We start from the raw sequence: 21,702 nt of genomic DNA on the forward strand, positions 1-21,702 counted from the left end.
TGACTGAACAATAATTACAACCATGCCAGACACTACATCCTCATTACTTTTTATTTTATAACTAGAAGTTTGTGTCTTTTGGCCCATTTCACCCCACACTACTCCCCACTCCTGACGACCACCAATCTGTTTTCTGTGTCTATGAGCTCCTTATTTTTTTTTAGATTACATATGCAAATGAGATCATATGGTATTTGTCTTTTTCTGGTTCATTTCACTAAGCATAATGTTCTCAAGGTCCTTCCATGTTGTCTTGAATGGAATGGAAAGACTGAGTATCACTTCATGGCAGATAGATGGGAAAACAATGGAAACAGTGACAGACTTTATTTTCTTGGGCTCAAAAATCACTGCAGATGGTGACTGCAGCCATGAAATTAAAAGATTCTCCCTCCTTGGAAGAAAAGCTATGACCAACCTAGACAGCATATTAAAAAGCAGAGACATTACTTTGCCGACAAAGGTCCATCTAGTCAAAGCTATGATTTTTCCAGTAGCCATGTATGGATGTGTGAGTTGGACCATAAACAAAGCTGCGCACCGAAGAATTGATGCTTTTTAACTGTGATATTGGAGAAGACTCTTGAGAGTCCCTTGGACAGCAAGGAGATCAAACTAGTCAATCCTAAAGGAAATCGACACTGACTATTCACTGGAAGGACTGATGCTGAAGCTGAAACTCCAATACTTTGGCCACCTGATGCAAAGAACTGATTCATTAAAAAGACCCTGATGCTGGGAAAGATTGAGAGCAGGAGGAGAAGGGGATAACGGGATGAGATGGATGGATGGCATCACCAACTTGATGGACATGAGTTTGAACAAGCTTTAGGAGTTGGTGATGGACAGGGAAGCCTGGCATACTGCAGCCCATGGGAATGCAAAGAGTTGGACACAACTGAGCAACTGAACTGACTATATATATGTATATACTATATGTATGTGTGTGTGTGTGTGTGTGTACCACATTTTTCTTTATCCATTCATCTATTGACAAACACTTAGGCTGTTTCCATATCTTGGCTATTGAAAATAATGCTTATGTGAACATGATGGAGCAGATATTTTTTTCAAGTTGGTGTTTTTGTTTACTCTGGATAAATACCCAGAAGTAGAATTGCTGGATTGTATGGTAGTTTCATTTTTAAGTTTTTGAAGAATCTCGATACTGTTACCATAGTGTTGCACCAATTTATATACACACCAACAATGCACAAGGGTTCTCTCTTGCCAACAGTTTTTATTTCTTGTCTTATTGATGATAGTCATTCTGCCAGATGTGAGGCAGTATCTCATTGTATTTTTGATTCACATATCCCAGATAAATAGTGATGCTGTGCATCTTTTCATGTACTTGTTGCCCATCTGTACCATCTGTACTGAAATCAGATTGATTACATTCTTTACTGCCAAAGATGGAGAAGCGCTATATAGTCAGCAAAAACAAGACCAGGAGCTGATTGTAGCTCAGATCATGAACACCTTAGTGCAAAATTTAGACTTTAATTGAATAAAGTAGGGAAAACCACTAGAATATTCAGGTATGACCTAAATCAAATCCCTTAGGATTATACAGTGGGAGTGACAAATAGATTGATAGAGTGCCTGCAGAACTATGGACGGAGGTTCATATCATTGTAGAGGAGGTGATAATCAAAATTATCCCCAAGAAGAAGAAATGCAAAAAGGCAAAATGGTTGTCTGAGGAGGCCCTACAAATAGCTGAGAAAAGAAGAAAAGTAAAAGGCAAAGGAGAAAAGGAAAGATATACCCATCTGAATACAGAGTTCCAAAGAATAACAAGGAGAGATAAGAAAGCCTTCCTCAGTGATCAGTGCAAAGAAATAGAGGAAAATAATAGAATGAGAAAGACTAGAGATCTCTTCAAGAAAATTAGAGATACCAAGGGAACATTTCATGCAAAGATGGGCACAATAAAGGACAGAAACAGAAGACATAACAGAAGCAGAAGGTATTAAGAAGAGGTGACAAGAATGCACAGAAGAACTACACAAAAATGATTTTATTGATCCAGATAACCATGGTGGTGTGATAACATAAGCCAGACATCCTGGAATGTGAAGTCAAGTGGGCCTTAGGAAGAATCACTATGAACAAAGCTAGTAGATGTGATGGAATTCCAGTTCAGCTATTTCAAATCCTAAAATATGATGCTGTGAAAGTGCTGCACTCAGTATGCCAGCAAATTTCGAAAACTCAGCAGTGGCCACAGGACTAGAAAAGGTCAGTTTTCATCCCAATCCCAAAGAAAGGCAATGCCAAAGAATTGTACTACTGCACAATTGTGCTCAGCTCACACGCTAGTAAAATAATGCTCAAAATTCTCCAAGCCAGGCTTAAGCAATAGGTGAACCATGAACTTCCCGATGTTCAAGTTGAATATAGGAAAGGCAGAAGAACCAGAGAACAAATTGCCAACATCTGTTGAATCATAGAAAAAGCAAGAGAATTCCAGAAAAACATCTGCTTTATTGACTTCACTAAAGTCTTGGACTGTGTGAATCACAACAAACTGTGGAAAATTGGTAAAGAGATGGGAATACTAGACCACCTTACCTGCCTCCTAAGAAATTTGTATGCCGGTCAAGAAGCAACAGTTGAACCAGACGTGGAACAATGGACTGGTTCCAAATTGGGAAAGGAGTACATCAAGGCTGTATAGTGTCACCTTGCTTATTTAACTTATATAGAGTACATCATGTGAAATGCTGGGCTGAATGAAGCATAAGCTGGAATCATGATTGCAGGGAGAAATGTCAATAATCTCAGATATGCAGATTACACCACCCATATGGCTGAAAGTGGAACTAAAGAGCCTCTTGATGAAGGTGAAAGAGGAGAGTGAAAAAGCTGGCTTAAAACTCAAATATTCAAAAAACAAAGATCATGGCATCCGGTCCCATCACTTCATGGCAAATAGATGGAGAAACAATGGAAGCAGTGACAGACTTTATTTTCTTGGGCTCCAAAATCACTGAAGATGGTGACTGCAGCCATAAAATTAAAAGACACGTGCTCCTTGGAAGAAAAGTTATGACCAACCTAGACGGCATATTAAAAAGCATTACTTTGCCAACAAAGGTCCGTCTAGTCAAAGCTATGGTTTTTCCAGTAGTCATGTATGGATGTGAGAGTTGGACCATAAAGAAAGCTGAGCACCAAAGGATTGATGCTTTTGAACTGTGGTGTTGGAGAAGACTCTTGAGAGTCCCTTGTACTGCAAGGAGATCCAGCCAGTTCATCCTAAAGGAAATCAGTCCTGAATATTCATTGGAAGGACTGATGCTGAAGCTGAAACTCCAATACTTCGGCCACCTGATGCAAAGAACTGACTCATTAAAAAGACCCTGATACTGGGAAGGATTGAGGGCAGGAGGAGAAGGGGAAGACAAGATGAGATGGATGGATGGCATCACTGACTCGTTAGACATGAGTTTGTACTAGCTCTGGGAGTTGGTAATGGACAGGGAAGCCTGGCATGCTGCAGGCCATGGGTTTGCAAAAAGTCAGACACACCTGAGTGGCTAAACTAACTAACTGACTGACTATCTGTATGTCTTCATTTTAAAAATGTCTATTCCGATCCTCTGCCCATTTTTCATTCAGATTATTTTTTTGTTATTGAGTTGTATGTACAATGTGTTGTTCTTGAATTATATTCAGCTCTAAAAAGTTTCATGTGAGCTTACATATATAATCCTCCTTTTTAAATTTTTTTCAAGAGAAACATCTTGGATTCTTTTCCCTAATGAAATTAAAGAACTTACAAATACATTCTAGATAATATATTGAATTTCTGAAACTATAACCTAAAACCTTAAATTAATATTTATCTTGCCTTTTCAGGTGTGAAAATGAAACCAAATTCAAAACAGAAGAAGTATTTTGGGCTTACAATTTCTGCCCTACTCCATATTCCTGGACTGCACTTCTGGGCCTTATTTTATATCTTATTTTCTTCGCACCTGGTAAACAAAGACTCTCTTGTTGTTATTTTATTAAATTGTCTCTATTTAGAGAAGACAAGCTACTCTTTTAAATTCCTTACATGCTACTTTACTGAAATTCTTCATTTTGTACTTCTCAGGAATGGGACCAATGCCTTGGACTGTGAATTCTGAAATATATCCCCTTTGGGCAAGAAGCACAGGAAATGCATGTTCATCTGGAATAAATTGGATTTTCAATGTTCTGGTTTCATTGACATTTTTACACACAGCAGAGTATCTTACATACTATGGTAAGAGAATATAGTTTCATTTTTATTTTCTACTCTATTTTTAGATTTGCTGTCATTTGTGACAGCAATGCTGCCTGCAATGATGGATACCTGGGTCGAAAAGATCCCCTGGAGAAGGCAATGGCAACCCACTCCGGTACTCTTGCCTGGAAAATCCCATGGACGGAGGAGCCTGGTAGGCTGCAGTCCAAGGGGTCGCTAAGAGTTGGACACGACTGAGCGGCTTCACTTTCACTTGCCACTTTCATACATTGGAGAAGGAAATGGAAAGCCACTCCAGTGTTCTTGCCTGGAGAATCCCAGGGACGGGGGAGCCTGGTGGGCTGCCGTCTATGGGGTCGCACAGAGTCGGACAGGACTGAAATGACTTAGCAGCAGTGATTGAAAAACTAAATGGTTATATTTTTGCTATTATAAATATCTCTGTAAGGCTTTCTTATTCCCCAGAGCCCTTGGAAATGTTTCTGGGAAAACATAAGAGGAACTGTCCTTTCCTAAGCAGTATTGCTTCTTGTCCCTCAGTGCTTTATAGCTTTCACTCACCCACCTACACTTCAAACCGAAACATCTCCCAGCTGTCCCTCAGTTGGAAGTCTTCACAACAAGCCTTTAGTTTAATGGAAAAAACATAAACAGCAGAGAATTGTAGAAAGATCCCAGAGTCTAGGGGTAATGCTTGAAAATGTCTCATAACAGGGATGGGGTTGTATCCAAGAGTAGAATCAAAGTAGGGTCAAAGTAGCTCCCCCAAATGTTGTGCTATGTGCTGTGCCTTCCACTCTATCATATCTGCTGTTCAGACCAAAGTATTTCAGGATCCACTGAGACCAGCACTTACCACTGCTGAAACTATAAGTGTAGCAGAGGTGTTCATGTGAAAAATGTAGAGAGACCATAACTCGAAGAAAACAATCTTGAGAAGTGACTGAGTTAGGAAAAAACTTTGGGAAGCTACTTCAGGTTTATCTTCACTAAAATGAAAAGGCATCTTTTTAGCAAGAGAATTTCTTTATTGTCTGTATGGGTTTATAGGTTGTGATTGGATTCTAAATGATGAAATAGGAGGTTTTCATGCTAATCTCCTGAGCCTCTGTGATTATATACTGAAATTCTGTTGCTTAGAATCCCCCCTTCACATCCTCCTTCTTGGATCACATATCCTGGGGAAGGGGCTTGCATGACTCAATGAAGGTATGAGCCATGATGTGCAGGGCCACCCAAGATGGATGGTTCATGGTGAAGAGTTCTTACAAAATGTAGTTCACTAGAGGAGGAGATGGCAAACCACTCCAGTAACCTTGCCTGGAGAACCGCATGTACAGTATGAAAAGGGAACAAGATATGACACCAGACGATGAGCCTGCCGGGTCAGAAGGTGTCCAGTATTCTACTGGGGAAGATCAGAGGATAATTACAAATAGCTCCAGGAAAAAAGAAGAGGATGGGCCAAAGTGGAAACACTCAGTTGTAAATGTGTCTACGGTAAAAGTAAAATTTGATGCTGTAAAGAACAATATTGCATAGGAACCTGGAATGTTAGGTCCATAAATCAAGGTGAATTGGACATGGTCCAGAAGGAGATGGCAAGATTGAACATCAAAATCTTAGGAATCAAGGAACTAAAAGGAAAGAGAATGGGCGAATTTAACTCAGATGAGCATTATATCTATTACTGTGGGCAAGAATCCCATAGAAGAAATGGAGTAGCCCTTGTAGTCAACAAAAGAGTCTGAAATGCAGTGCTTGGGTGCAGGCTCAAAAAACAACAGAATGATCTTGGTTTCTTTCCAAGGCAAACCATTGAACCTCAGAGTAATCCAAGTCTATGTCCCAACCACTGAGGCCAAAGAAGCTGAAGTTGGTGCTAGTGGTAAAGAACCTGCGTGCCAATGCAAGAGACATAAGAGACTTGGGTTTGATCCTTGGGTCAAGAAGATCCCCTGGAGGAGGAAATGGCAACCCACTCCAGTATTGTTGCCTGGAAAGTCCCATGGACAGAGGAGCCTGGCAGGCTATAATCCATGGGGTTGTAAAGAGTTAGACATGACTGAAGCAACATAGCATGCACACATGATTGCCCCAACCACTGATGCTGAAGAGGCTGACGTTGATGGGTTCTATGAAGACTTACAAGACTTTCTAGAACTAACACCAAAAAAAGATGTCCTTTTCATCTTAGGGGATTTGAATTTAAAAATAGGAAATCAAGAGATACCTGGAATAACAGGCAAATTTTGCCTTGGAGTACAAAATGAAGCAGGACAAAGGCTAATAGAGATTTGTTAAGAGAACACGCTGATTATATATAGCGAACACCCTTTTCCAACAACACAAGATACAACTCTACAAATGGACATCACCAGATGGTCAATACCTTAATCAGATTGATTATGTTCTTTGCAGCGAAAGATGGAGATGCTATATACAGTCAGCAAAAACAAGACTGGGAGCTGACTGTGGCTCAGATCATGAACTCCTTATTGCCAAATTCAGACTCAAATTGAAGAAAGTAGGGAAAACCAATAGGCCATTCTGGTTTGACCTAAATCAAATCCCTTATGATTTATACACTGGAAGTGATGAATATTTTCAGCGGATTAGATCTGGTAGAAGAACTATGGACAGAGGTCCATAACATTGTACAGGAGGTGTTGACCAAAACCATCCAAAAGATGGTAATACAAGCAGGCAAAGTAGCTGTCTGCAGAGGCTTTACAAATTGATAAGTAAAGAAGAGAAGTGAAAGGCAAAGGAGAAAAGGAAAGATATACTCAACTGAATGCAGAGTTCCAGAGAATAGCAAGGAGAGATAAGAAAGCCTCAAATGAACAATGCAAGGAGATAGAGGAAAACAATAGAATGGGAAAGACTAGAGATTCTCATCAAGAAAATTGGAGATATCAAGGGAACATTTCATGAAAGAATGGGCACAATAAAGGACAGGAATGGTAAGGACTTAACAGAAGCAGAAGATATTAAGAAGAGGTGGCAGGAGTACAAAGAACTATAGAAAAAAGTCTTAATACTGGGATAAACTCGATGACTGGTCACTCACCTAGAGCGAGACAACCTGGAGTGTGAAGGGAAGAGGGCCTTAGGAAACATTACTAGGAACAAAGCTAGTGGAGGTGATGGAATTCCAGCTGAGCAATTTAAAATCATAAAGATGATGCTGTTAAAGTACTACCCTCAGTATGTCAGCAAATTTGGAAAACTTAGCAGTAGCCACAGGACTAGAAAAGGTCAGTTTCACTCCAATCCCAAAGAAGGGCAGTGCAAAAGAATGTTCAAACTACCATACAATTGTGCTCCTTTTACATGCTAGCAAGATAATGCTCAAAATCCTTTTAGCTAGGCTTCAGCAAATCATTAATTGAGAACTTTCAGATGTACAAGCTGGGTTTCAGAGCAGCAGAGGAAACAGAGATCAAATTGCCAACATTTGTTGGATCATGGAGAAAGCAAAGAAGTTCCAGAAAAACATCTACTTCTGCTTCACTGACTATGCTAAAGTCTTTGACTATGTGGATGACAACAAACTGCAGAAAATTCTTAGAGATGGGAATACCAGACCACCTTACCTGTCTCTGAGAGAGAGGTCAAGAAGCAACAATTAGAACTTGATGTAGAACAACAGACTGGTTCAGATTTTTTGAAAAAAGTATTACAAGGCTGAATACTGTCACCCTGCTTATTTAACTTCTATGCAGAGTACAGCATGCAAAATGTACATGAATGAACATTGGGCTGGAAGAAGCACAAGTTGGAGTCAGGATTGCTGGGAGAAATATCAACCTCAGATACGCAGATGATACCACCCTTATGGCAGAAAGCAAAGAGGAACTAAAGAGCCTCTTGATGAAGGTGAAAGAGGATAGTGAAAAGACTGACTTGAAACTCAACATTCAAAAATCTAAGATCATAGCATCCAGTCCCATCACTTAATGGCAAATAAAAGGGGGAAAAGTGGAAGCAGTGACAGATTTTATTTTCTTGGGCTCCAAAATCACTGGGGATGGTGACTGCAGTCATGAAATTCAAAGACGCTTGACCCTGGAAGGAAAGCTATGACCTACCTAGACAGCATATTAAAGAGTAGAGACCTCACTTTGCCAGCAAAGGTCCATATACTCAAAGCCATGATTTTTCCAGTAGTCATGTAAGGATATGCGAGTTGGACCATAAAGAAGACTGAGCGCTGAAAAATTGATGCTTTCGAATTGTGATGATGGAAAAGACTCTTGAGAATCCCTTGGACTTCAAGAGATCAAACCAGTCAGCGCTAAAGGAAATGAACCCTGAATATTCGTTGGAAGGACTGATGCTAAAGCTGAAGCTTCAGTACCTTGGCCACCTGATGAAAAGAGCCAACTCATTGAAAAAGAGGCTGATGAGGGGAAAGATTGAAGGCAAGTGGAGAAGGGCGTGGCAGAGCATGAGATGGTTAGATAGTATCACTGACTCAGTGGACATGAATTCACGCAAACTGTGGGAGATATTGGGGAACCGAGGAGCCTGATGTGTTACAGTCCCTGAGGTCCCTAAGTTGGACAGGAGTTAGCAACTGAACAACAAGTGCTTAGACCATTCTAAGATCCCCTCCCCCATTCCTCACTGTGCCTCACCTCATCTCACCTTATCCTATATTCTGGTTACTTATAATTTCTTTTTGTAAGAACAAATGTGTCAGTTGCTCTATCTACCCTCTCACTGCTGGACCTTGAGCTTAGGCCAGGATTATACTTTGTTCACCAATATATTCTCCATGCCTTCCAGGGCATCCTGTTATGCACTCAGAAGTATTTGTCAAATGAATAAATACATAGCTGAACTTTTAAATGAATGATGAATATGTGGAAACATCATATGTCTGTTCCTCCTCTCTTATGAACATTCTGATTTGGTGTTTAGTTTTATTTAAAATTATTTATCTAATGCTTTTTTTTTTTTAATCTTTATGAAACTCCTCTCTCTCCCAATCACGAATTGAAACATTTAGAAATATTTATTTTCTTGGAAAGGAAGGGCACTGGCATTTTAAACTGGATATATATTTAGTATGTTTAGCTTTATCCCACTTGACAATTAGAATGTTTTACATAAATTTGTAAGCTTATCTTCCTAACAGCATAAATATAAACACAATAAATATTTACCCATATTTTCTGATCCTTGAGAATACTTAAATATTTAAATATGGACTTATTTCTTGAGAAAGCATTTTTTAATGGAAAATCATAGACCAACTGATAAAAGTCTACATGGTAAGACTTTTGATAGCAAAGCTCCTCCTCTTGAATCAGTTCTGTCAGGAAAACATGAGGCCACAGACATAAAATTTAAATAGGGCATAGCCAGGCTTCTTTCAAAAATATCTCAGTAGAAGAAGCTTTTTGTTTTGCATTAAGCCAGACTTCTTTCTTGTCAGCACACTGTCCAGTAGGTTTTCACTAGTGGAACAATATCTCAGCTCAGGTTAGATTTTTTCTGTTTATTGCTCTATATTTTAACCTAGAGATTACTGATTGATGTAAGTTAAATGTTTATATTCCTGACAACAAATAGGCACCATAATGATGTATTTCTCTAGAAATATTCATGTCTTCTTTTACTTCCTTTTTTATTGTTTCATAAGACCTCAAGTCTTGATTCCTTCCTAAACTATACTGCCTAGAAGGGCCCCATTCAGTAATGTTTATTACTAACAATTATCATTAAAATGTCACCAGTATATCATTTTATTTATACCACATGTGACTAAATAGATCCCTTGGTGAGCATTATTAAAGTGTCTGTGTTGAATCTTTAATTCTTCATTTTGTATAATTCAATTAAATATGTTTTAATATGAAACTTAATATAAGGGCTCTAATAAGATTTATTTCCTTTAGAATAAAATTGCACTGTTTAAAAAAAAATTGCACTGTTTAACAATCCTAACAGATTTGCTACAGACATTTTTTTCATTTTCATCCTAAAGGGGCATAATTAAGAAAATGAGTTACATAATTGACTTGTCCATTACATGAAGCAGGTCACAGCTTCCCAGGCCTGCCTGCACTTCTGTTGGCTTAACCACAGGTCACACCAGTGAAGCCTGTATACACAGTTGTAGCATTTGCCTTCTTTAGATTATTGAGATTTTTATGGAAGTATCTTGTTTTTTAATAGAATTTCCTTTATGTTATTTGGCTTTGGGAATCTTGTTCACACACACAAGAAACCGTATGGCCTAATTTAAGAATGTCAGTAATCCGTCTAATTGCTTTTAACTGTAAGAGTTTAGTATGAAGAGATTTGATTTGTTACTTCCAATCATGCCATTGTACTTAAATTGTGAAAGATGATGAATGTTTTTTCAATATTATATTTTATAAAGCCAGACTATATTTACTCCGTTATTTTACAGTTTAGCATCCCAGTTTAGTCTGAAACGTTTTATCATCTGCACCTATTGTTTTCTTACCTCCACAATTTTGCTTATCTATATTCAGAACACAAGACCTCACCTTCTGTCCTTGTTTTTCCCCCAAATTCCACATCCTCCAAGAACTAGCTTGACATAGCACCCCTTAGATGAAAAGATTCTTAGTTTACTAGCCATGCTGATCTTACTAGTCACTATTCTTCCCTAGTGATTTAGTATAATTTAATAATGTCTATCACTTTTTTGGGCAACTAACATCCAAAATTCTTTCATTCTTTGCAATTTATAGCAAGGGAGGATTTATTTTCCCTGTCAGATCAGAAAACTAAAATCAAGACAATTCAAGAAACTGCAGAAGGATTCAGCCTGTGTAAACTTTTGACTTTCAGACCCACAGTGTCTACAGAACCTTCCTCTCACTGTAACACTCAGATATGCATGCCAGATGACCTATTATTATTTTTTTATTTTTTATCAAGTATGACATAAAAATATATAACTTGTAGTATAAAGTAGACCAAACTGAAATGAAATAAAGGAGCCTTGTATTTGTCAATGATATTTAATTTTTATTAAAGAAAAAATTTGATTTATACAGGTCCAGCTCCTTAAGAATTATATAGCTTCTGATGATTTAAGCTAACAAACTATGTCTTGATTTAGTCAATCCTTTTATATATATGTTTTAATATCTCATAGTTTACCTCTGTTTACCTTTTATTTTCTCATGGCTGCTCCTTCAGTGGAGTAGATTCTTTGCGGTAGCCAGTTCAGCAACATTTTCCTCTGTAGTTTTACTTGAGTCTTCCCAAGAAGTGTTGCTATGGATAGTACTGAAATGGTTGCTTCTAGGCCTGTCTTTAAGAAAGTAGTCTTAATAATGTCTTTCCACATTCTGTAGTGACAACGAACTGAGAAATACTTTTCAGTTTTTTAACTGCTGTACTTTTCAGCTTCACGCTTGACTTTCAAATATATAGTCGTGTTGTCTGGATTAGGCCTTTATTTCAAATCTACTACCCAATGTATTCCATCTGGCAGTCAACAAGAGAATATTCATTCTCTAAACTCTCTAATGAATCAGCACTGTACTAGGAACCCAGAGACAAGCCATAGTCTCTGGCCTTGAGGAGACTACTTTTGCTGGTCTCCTCCTCAAGCATACCATTACCACCTCTCCTATACCTGGTCCTATTGGGTTGTAAAACTTACAGAATTACAGTTTAAACCATAAATTTAAATAGGAACTGAGAAATCATTTAAATCATCTTATTTTACTTAATGAGGAAACTGAGGTCCAAGGAGGAGGTTAAATGACTTTCTAGAAGTCACATGTTGTTTTCGTTGTTCAGTTGCTCAGTTGTGTCCAACTCTTTGTGACCCCATGGACTGCAGCATGCCAGGCTTCCCTGTCCTTCACCATTTCCCAGAGCATGCTCAAACTCATATCCATTGAGTAGGTGATGCCATCCAACCATCTCATCCTCTGTCATCCCTTTCTCCTGCCTTCAATCTTTCCCAGCATTGGGGGCTTTCCTAATGAGTCAGCTTTTTGCATCAGGTGGTCAAACCATTGGAGTTACAGCTTCAGCATTAGTCCTTCCAATGAATATTCAGGGTTGATTGCCTTTAGGATTGACTAGTTTGATCTCAAGAGTCTTATCCAACACCACAGTTCAAAAGCATCAATTATTTGGCTCTCAGCCTTCTTTATGGTCCAAGTCTCATATCCATACGTGACTACTGGAAAAACCATAGCTTTGATTACTAGAAGTACCTTTGTCAACAAATTAATGTCTCTGCTTTTTAATATGCTGTCTAGGTTTGTCACAGCTTTTCTTCCAAGGAGCAAGCATCTTTTAATTTCATGGCTTCAGTCACCACCTGCAGTGATTTTGGAGCCCAAGAAAGTAAAGTCTGTCACTGTTTCCATTGTTTCCCCATCTATTTGCCATGAAGTGATGGGACCAGATGCCATTATCTTAGTTTTTTGAATATTAAATTTTAAGCTAGCTTTTTCACTCTCCTCTTTCACCTTCATCAAGAAGGTGTTAGTTCTAGAAGGTCTTGTAGATCTACCCAGAACCATTCAACTTCGGCTCCTTCAGCATTAGTGGTTGGGGCATAGACTTGGATTAATGTGATGATATTGAATGGTTTGCCTTGGAAAGGAACTGAGATCATCCTGTTGTTTTGAGATTGCACCCAAGTACTACATATAAGACTCTTTTGTTGACTATGAGGGCTACTCCATTTCTTCTAAGGGATTCTTGCCCGCAGTAGTAGATATAATGGTCATCTGAATTAAATCCACCCATCCCTGTCCATTTTAGTTCACTGATTCCTAAAATGTCAATGTTTACTCTTGCCATCTCCTGTTTGACTACTTCCAATTTGCCTTGATTCATGGGCCTAACATTCCAGGCTCCTATGCAACATTGCTCTTTACAGCATCGGAATTTACTTTCACCACCTGATACATCACAACTGGGCGTTGTTTCCCCTTTGGCTCAGCCTTTTTATTTCTTCATTTCTTGAGCTATTTCTCAACTTTCTCCAGTAGCATACTGGACACATACTGACCTGGGAGGTTCATCTTTCATTGTCATACCTTTGGCCTTTTCATTACTATTCATGGGGTTCTCTAAGGCAAGAATGCTGAAATGGTTTGCGATTCCTTTCTCCAGTAGACCACATTTTGTTGTAACTCTCCACCATGACCCATTCATCTTGGGTGGCCCTATACAGCATGGTACATAGTTTCATTGAGTTAGAATGTAGCCCACCAGGTTCCTCTGTCCATGGAATTTTCCTGACAAGAATATTGGAGCGACATGCATTTCCTCCTACGAGGATCTTCCTCACCCAGGGACTGAACCCACGTCTTGCTTCTCCTCCATTAGCAGGAGGATTCTTTACCACTGAGAAGCCCCAAATGCTATGGACACACACACAAAAATGGACTGTAGGAGCCTCAGAGAAGGAATGGGACACTAGTTAGGAGACTCTTACAGTAATGCAGGTAAAGAGGAAGGCTTTTAAACCAGAGATGTCCAGAAATGGCAAAAAGTGGTCATCTTTGGCTTGTGTGTGAAGGCAGATCCAACAGGATTTTCTAAGAGTGGATATTGGGTGCGAGAGTAAGAGAAAACTCTGTTGACTCCTAGACTTTGAGGATTGATTCAAGAAATCAGCAGTGTCATCACTGAGTGTGGCTCTGGAAACACTACACTCAAGATATATGAGAAGAAAATTTCTTCCTGAAAGTGCCTCCAGTCTAGTGGCTAACACAAATATATTCACATAACTATAATGCCACTTTGTTGTTATATACCACTTTGCCTCAGTAAAGTGTTATGAAAGCACAACCCTAACCAGGGAAGTGGGGAAAGACTTTAAAGCAGAAGTTATTCTGAGCCTGGGCTATCATTCTTCTTGAGTTTGGTATTATATAACTTGAGTTTAGAAAGACAAACTGTATTATATTCACAGCATTAAAACAATTAGAGTAAACCAAATAAACCAAGCTGGAAGCAAATTTTTGGTTCCATTCCAGACCACAGTCATGCATTATTGACCAGAAAGAGAAGTTAAAATCAAGTCCCCTTTCCAATGTAAGCCTTTACATATATAGTATTTTCCATTGCAGGAGCCTTCTTCCTTTATGCTGGATTCGCTTCGGTGGGTCTCCTTTTCATCTACGGCTGTCTTCCTGAGACCAAAGGGAAAAAGTTAGAGGAAATTGAATCACTCTTTGACAACAGGCTATGTACATGTGGTGCTTCAGATTCTGATGAAGGGAGATATATTGAATATATTCGGGTAAAGGGAAGTAACTACCATCTTTCTGACAACGATGCTTCTGATGTGGAATAATTATCAGCTGCTATATATTTAGTCATTTAAACAAACTTGGGAGAGAAGAACAGCAATTGGTGACCTCACTACCCTGCTTTTAATCTGGTTCTTTCCACAGTCTAGTTTTGAATGACTTCATATCCTAGAGTATTTGATTCCAAGGAAGATACCATCACAATGATATTTTTTTCACACACAGAGATGTAAAAAAATTTACGGAGATTTTGAACTAATCATTATTGAACAAATGTGTGTAATTCCTTCCTGAGATAGTTTTAAATGAATATTGTACCCAGTGACTTCAGTGATATCCTTTTTTCCTAAGACTATATATAATTATTAGTGGCAATTGAGTCAGTGATAATCCAGCCAAATCATATATGTATGATATACTTACAACAAAGGATGCTAAAATATGGTCCAAAGGTATTTTCTGTCAAAGCATGGTCTGTTGGCCCTAATTTTTCCTAAGGATGAGGCACTTATCTGTGATCAGCTATTAGAAAAAAAATTCCATTTAAGCTTTCATCAACAAGTTCAAAAGTGTCTCCTACAAGGGCACAGCTGTCCTTATATCCTTTGTATTCTACATTTTTGTTTCTCTCTCCAACTCAAATCTTGAAAATTCTTCAGCAGCTGACTCTGTACAGAATCTTTTGAACATTATAAAAAGCAGGTCTTTTAAGGTTTATTTTCCTACATATTTTTTGCATCAGTTGAGAAGTATACATTTGCACAGATTAGCTAGCAAGTTTTGATAAGTATATTTTATTGCTAGAAAGAAAGAAAAGATTTTTATGGACCTTAAAGATTTTTAACCCTGAGTTAGTCACTTAAGTGTGCAGCTGTAAACACAAAATAGCACTAGATCTTCAACTGTATTTCAGGGTCAGTTTTTGTTCAAGCCAAAATCCCCTGTATTCACAACTTCACTCATCAACTCTGGATTTCTACTATTTGTGCCTTCATTTATGTTATATAAATAGCTTCTAGCAGACTATTTTTCCCCTCTTTTAATCAAATAATTTCTGAAACAAGAAAGGAAGGAAGAATATCAGCAACAGAAATAACCCTGCTGTTATTTATGTTTGTTTAATTAAGTATTGAGACTTCTATTTTTCTTAACTTTTTATTAACACTTCCTAAGGGAATTGTCACATTTTATTACATAATGGTACTTGTCTTTTTTTTTCATTTTTATTTCTAAGAGTATAAACTGGTTTTTATTTTGCACACCCTTTCTTATTTTCTCTGACATTCTGTATAAAAATAGATACATAGATTTGTCTGTGGGTGTACCCTTTTTCTCATGCTTGACTTGGATTTTTTTCCTTCTTGTCTAAAAACTGGGATTTTCCATTGGAACAGATTAATGGTTCTCATATGTGTCTTTAAGAAATGTTGACTTACTATATTTCTGCAGTATTTTTTCAAAGTATTCATTGATTTCTATGGCTCATTCATCAGTGAATTCCAATTTTTTCTTATATATTAAGAACTACATAATATGTACAAAATCACTCACAAAATTACTTAGTTCCAGTGAAAATATGAATGAGTCTTCTGAGGTCAGTTAAGAGTGCATACATTTGATGCATTTTAACATGGCTCTAAACATCTAATAAGTTATTCTTTGGAGGGAAAGAGTGACTCTAAATTCAGTATATTTCTGCCAGTCTCCAAGATGGTTTGGTCTCTCTCAAAGTCTGGCTTTAAGAATGTCATAAGAACATTATGACAATTATGACAGCTGAGAATGTAGCCAAGGAGGTTCATTCTCTAAAGCTAAAAATCCTTCCACCAAAAAAATAGTTTTCTCCCTTTGATCATTTCACGTAATTTAAAAAATATATTTTGAGAGCTTTTTCCTTGAATTAGGTGCTCTGACAATTGATTTCTAAGAGGATATTAATTTGATTTTCCCCAGAAAAGCTGATGTGCTTTAATAGAGAAAGTTAATATTCTATTGATATTTCTTATCCCATAAGAAATTTCTTATTTGTATAATATTTCACACAGGTAAAATGAAATGGAAAATGAGCTACTGTATGATAAAATCAGAATATAATGTGGAGAAAAAGTATTTAAACCCATAAAGTGATCTCTTTAGAAATTTGTTTTCCTGATTTATCTAAATAATTCCCACAATTCTTCTGTTTATTTTTATACATGGCCTTAACTATATGCTTATACTCAGCTGAGCTGAATGCACAGTAACTTTATTAAAGGAGCAACTGGGCTCATTCTTTCCTATAGCAGAACATGGCCTGTTCTCCCTGATATAAGTAAATGGTGTTTTCAACTTTATATCCATAAATGCACATAATAACAGGGAAAAATAGCCACAGTTCTTATCTTCTATTCTCAATTCCTTCTATAAAGGACTACTTGTTATTTATATAGTGATAAAGATAATATTCCATATCTTTGAAGTACAAGACAGAGAGGCACAGTATAAGAATTATTTATAATTTTTTAATGACAACTACTTGAAAAGGAACCTTATAAAATTAGGGTATTATTTTTAGATTCAGTGAACATTTATAGTATATTAAAAATTAAGTATTTGAATTTTGCAGGTTTTTTAATATTATGCACGTTCTAAGTTATCAGCATCTTTGGCTACCACTGTCAACTTGAAAACATTCCATTTGAAGTATCATCAAATACATATTTTATAGGAAGATTTATATATGGTATGATTTGATCTGTCATATTAAAACACATTAAGCATCACACTTTTAGCTGAAATATGTTTCCTTCTAAACATGCTACAAATTTAATAGAAGTATATTGTGATTTAGGAATATATAGGGAAGATGGTCATAACCTCTATTGAGGCCTAGCTGGATGGCTGGTAAGATATGCACTAGACTTTCAAGAGAGTATAACATTTCATTTGCATCTGAACACATAGGGCTGAATGTGTTAAAATCAGATAGATTTTAAAGATTAGGTATTAATATTTTTCTTAAATATAAAATTCCTAATAATTTTGATTGTTGCACCTTAGTCAATAATTACCCAAAACATGATTTTAATGTATATATAAAAGATCTAAACTAAAATTAGATTTAAAAGGTATTATTTCCTTTTGAAATTTATCACCAGTCATATGCAGGTTAGTTCCCCGATGGAAAATGCTGAGTAATGTTATCAAGTACTTTTCATATTTTTATTTTACCACTGAACCATTTTAGTGTGTAAGAGTCTTAATATTATTTCTTAAGTTATTCACTCTAAAATGGAAAATCTGTTAAAGTAGAGAATTTAGAAACTGTTTACTATAATTTCAAAATCAGTTATCCAAAGGAAGAATTAACAGGGAAAAATATAAGTTGACAACTTATCCTTTTGCCTTTATATCAAAAATTAGAATTGAAATGCATTATAATAATCCATAGATCTTGGGAGAAGGGTATTCTAGAAAATACTCTTCATGCCATCTAAGAAAATCTCATTAGTCTCATTAGCTTAATGACACTAATATATTTTATAAATGCTATAATACAGTAAGAGGGGTGGGAGGATTCTTTTGACTTTCTTTCATCAGTAATTAAGAACAATAAAATTAATAAGGTGTTTTGTTATAATTAATTTATTTTACTATTCTCCTAGTTATGAAATCACAAGTTACACTAAGCATCTACCAACTAACATTTATATAGTTGTTGTGTCAGTTTTAAGTTGCCACATTCAGACATTTTCAGTAACTACAAATAAAAGAATGACATACCATGCCAGAAGCAGAGAATTCATAATATGTACTTTATACCAAAATGTATTGAGTTTTGGATAAATTTTACAACTTATGTGTAGCTTCTGCTGATTAAGAGACGCAGAATTGTTCTCTGGATTAATTTTAGCATCCTGTTTTCTGTTGCTTTCTGTTTTCTTAGCCTCATGTACAATAATGTTAACCTAATTTGATGAAGTGATCCAGGTTGTAGCAGCATATCAGTTTCAGTATCTTCAGTCCTTCCAGGTGAGCAATATTGCTGCTATTTTCTAGAAACAGCAATCATTTTAAAACGCCAACACCTAACTGCTCCCAACTCTCTTAAATATCATCTCTTAAAGAAGGAGATTTTTATGTGCCAGTAATCATCAGAGAGAGATTTTTTTAAGTGTTAATGATGTTCAGAAATACATGAAAGAATTTTATCTCATAATTTGCTTGTGAGTAAAAAACAATAAAATTCTCATAAGTCTTTACTTTTTATGTATAAAACAGAGTCTGTTACACTTGAGTGATTTGGTCTGTGGAATGTTAAATATCTATTTTCATTTAGCAGTAATATTCAGGTTTTGATTTTATACAGTTAAGCCCATGCATTTGATTTTGTCATATCAATATAATGAGAAAAAGAAACATAGCTTACAAGTACTAAAAATTAAAAACCACAAATATTTTGTAAAATTTTAGCAAATTTACCATTATTCCATCTCATTTAAAGGTTAAAAAAATGAGACTCAACTCTCGCCAAAGTAGAAATTTATGTTCTACATGTCCAAACTGGTTCCTAACAGCTTTTGGACTATATTTCACGTGATGTTATAGTATCTTTTATTTGTACTAACTGTTCAAATTTCTATTTAAAAGCTCTGATATACATCTAGATTAAATGGAAACACAGTTTTGTGCTTTTAAAGTATGTTTTCAAAATGTATATTTTAATTTCCAAGAGTGCATGTCATATAGTGTTTAATTCACATCTTAACAAATCCAATATAAATATTTATTCCTTCATGTGACATGAGATATCTCTTAAAAATTTGAATATGTATCATTTCCTTCAAAGTCATTCTAGCTATAGTTGTATCAAAGTATTGTATATTTTATGGAGATTTAATGATGTATCTGTAAATGTTTTTTAAGTTATTTTATTGAAGTTCAATCTTTACATAAAATTAAACCTTTTTTTTAAAGTGTCAGTGCCAGAACTGTAAATGAAAATAATCAAATAAAAGTTAAGACAATTAACTACTCATTTATCTTCCTTGTAGGTTTATATTTTAACCAATTATCTTCTTTGGATTTTAGAATCTAGGTTACATAGTAAAAGCATTTTACAAAGATTACCTATATCTCTATATTTATGGAATGCTATTCATTTTAATGATATTTTATCTTTAAAAAATATTTTAATACGTAAAAATTATTGCAAGGAATTATTCTGAATAGTAAATATAAAGCTCTGATATGAAGTACTCAGAAATTCTTGAAGAAATTTCTTACTGTTGTCAGAACGAGACATTGACATGAACCATTGTGTCAAATGTTAATTTGAAGTTGTTGCTTTGTAAATGAAAAAAATACCTACTGGATGACCAGTTGACAGTTCTTTTTGGAATTATGTATGCCATTCTCCATTACCATTCTCCCCCTCTGAACCTTTTACTGGTAAGCATTATATTATTGTTTGATCTGTGTAGCCATTAGACTTACCTCTCTGTAGTTAGGGTGTGCCATCCTGAGTCCAACTGTAGAACAGGTCTGAGGAGATCCTCTGGAGACACTAGATCCACTGTCCCTCAATGGCTTACAGTGGAATTGCATCATAAGCAAGGATTCTGATGTCAACAGGTAAGACAAAACTCCTACAGTTAAAATGACCCTTGAAAAGCCCCTAAGTTATGCATAAAGTGTCCACACATCTGAACACCTGAATAGTGCATTTCATATCTGTATCAGTGATCAGCAAAGTCTTCTTTTAATTGTCCAGTCTTATTGGAATGAATGCTGTCATCCTTTTATGGGTACTAAAACAAGTTCAGAACGTTTTGTTGACTTGCCGAAGATCACACACAAGGAAGTATGTACAAAATTTTCTGTGCAGTGATTACTCTATAGCCTTTCTCTCTTGGTCATTTGGAATGTCTTCCTGTCAGATCAAGACAGAAAGACTGAAAAATAGACATCGTGTTTTTCCTGTATTAGAATTGAAAGGATGCGAAGGAAAAGAATCAGCTACCTCATTTTAACCTGGACTATTGACACAAATCTTGAAAACCTTTGATCTGGGGATTCTTTTCCAAATATGAAGCAGTATACAAATGGTCCCCAAGTTAAAGAGGTTCAAGTTAATTTTTCAACTATAAGATGATGTGAAAATGATTCATATTAAGTAAAAATTGTACTCTGAATTCTTAATTTTGATATTTTCCTGGGCCAGCCAGATCTGGTATGATGGTCTCTCCTTTGATGCTAGACCGGACAGCAGCCAGAGCTCCCAATCAGCCATGAAATCACCAGGGAAGAAAACTGATACACTTACAACCGTCACATAAGATCACATCAGACTCCACACAGAGCCATTTTGTTTTCACTTTCAAAATAGTATTCAATAAATCACATGAGATACTACTTTATTATAATATAGGCTTTGTGTTAAATGATTGTGCCCAAGTATAGACTAATGAGCCTAATTCTGAACACATTTCAGGTAGGCTGGGCTAAGCTACAATTTCACTAGGTTAGTATTAAGTACATTTTCAACTTAGAATTGGTTTGTCAGGGTGTAACCCCATCAGAAGTTGAGGAATATCTACATAGTACATTGTTTAAGAGGTCAGTCCCTTTAACATTTGTTGTAAAACTGGTTTGGTGGTGCTGAACTCTTTTAGCTTTTACTTGTCCGTAAAATTCGTTTTGGTGGACAATGAGTTTGAATGAAATCTGAATGAAAGCCTTGGTGGGTGTGTGTTGTAGCTTGGTTGTAGCTTTCTGCCTTTCGTGTCATTAAATATATAGTGCCACTCCCTTCTCACCCACATAACTTCTGCTTAAAAGTCAGCAGATAACCTTATGGTAATTTCCTTTCATACAACGTATTGCTTTTCCATTGCTGCTTTTTAGTACTCCCTCTTTTTTGTAATATTTATTTGGCTGAGTCAAGTCCCAGTTGTGGCACTCTGGATCTTCACTGCATCATGTGGGGTCTTTCATTGTGGTGCTAGTTGTGGCATGTGGGTAGGTTTAGTTGCCCTGTGGCATATGGGATCCTAGCTCCCCAATCAGGGATCAAACCCATATCCTCTGAACTGCAAAGCTGACTCTCAACCATTGGAGCACCAGGGAAGTCCCACTCCCTCTTTAATTTTTGACATTTTAACTACAATGTGTCTTCGTCTGTTACTCTTTTGGTTGATCTTT

The 21,702-nt window shown here is 36.5% G+C and overlaps 1 protein-coding gene and 1 long non-coding RNA gene across 4 annotated transcripts in view; one reads left to right on the forward strand and one right to left on the reverse strand.

Annotated features, from left to right (window-relative positions):
- Positions 1 to 19,537, forward strand: part of SLC2A13 (solute carrier family 2 member 13) — a 381,012-nt gene extending 361,475 nt beyond the window's left edge. Inside the window, exons 8-10 of one of the 3 annotated variants that reach the window (XM_081483684.1) lie at positions 3,868 to 3,989; positions 4,109 to 4,261; positions 18,446 to 19,537. In XM_081483684.1, coding sequence (XP_081339810.1) covers positions 3,868 to 3,989; positions 4,109 to 4,261; positions 18,446 to 18,471 — 301 coding nt within the window. In that variant the 3' untranslated portion in view covers positions 18,472 to 19,537. Of the gene's footprint in view, positions 1 to 237; positions 1,752 to 3,867; positions 3,990 to 4,108; positions 4,262 to 14,337; positions 15,780 to 18,445 lie in introns of those variants that run through there. The other 2 variants (XM_081483681.1, XM_081483683.1) reach the window with 2 other exon arrangements.
- LOC145503665 (uncharacterized) lies at positions 14,227 to 20,085 on the reverse strand. The gene is made up of 2 exons (XR_014051644.1): positions 19,996 to 20,085; positions 14,227 to 14,400 (listed from the first exon to the last, which is right to left on the reverse strand). It is a non-coding gene; the product is annotated as an uncharacterized LOC145503665 (long non-coding RNA).
- Positions 20,086 to 21,702: the final 1,617 nt, after the last annotated feature.

This window comes from Giraffa tippelskirchi, chromosome 4, assembly GCF_054371585.1.
Source record: "Giraffa tippelskirchi isolate mGirTip1 chromosome 4, T2T-mGirTip1v1.2.pri, whole genome shotgun sequence".
NCBI lineage: Eukaryota > Metazoa > Chordata > Mammalia > Artiodactyla > Giraffidae > Giraffa > Giraffa tippelskirchi.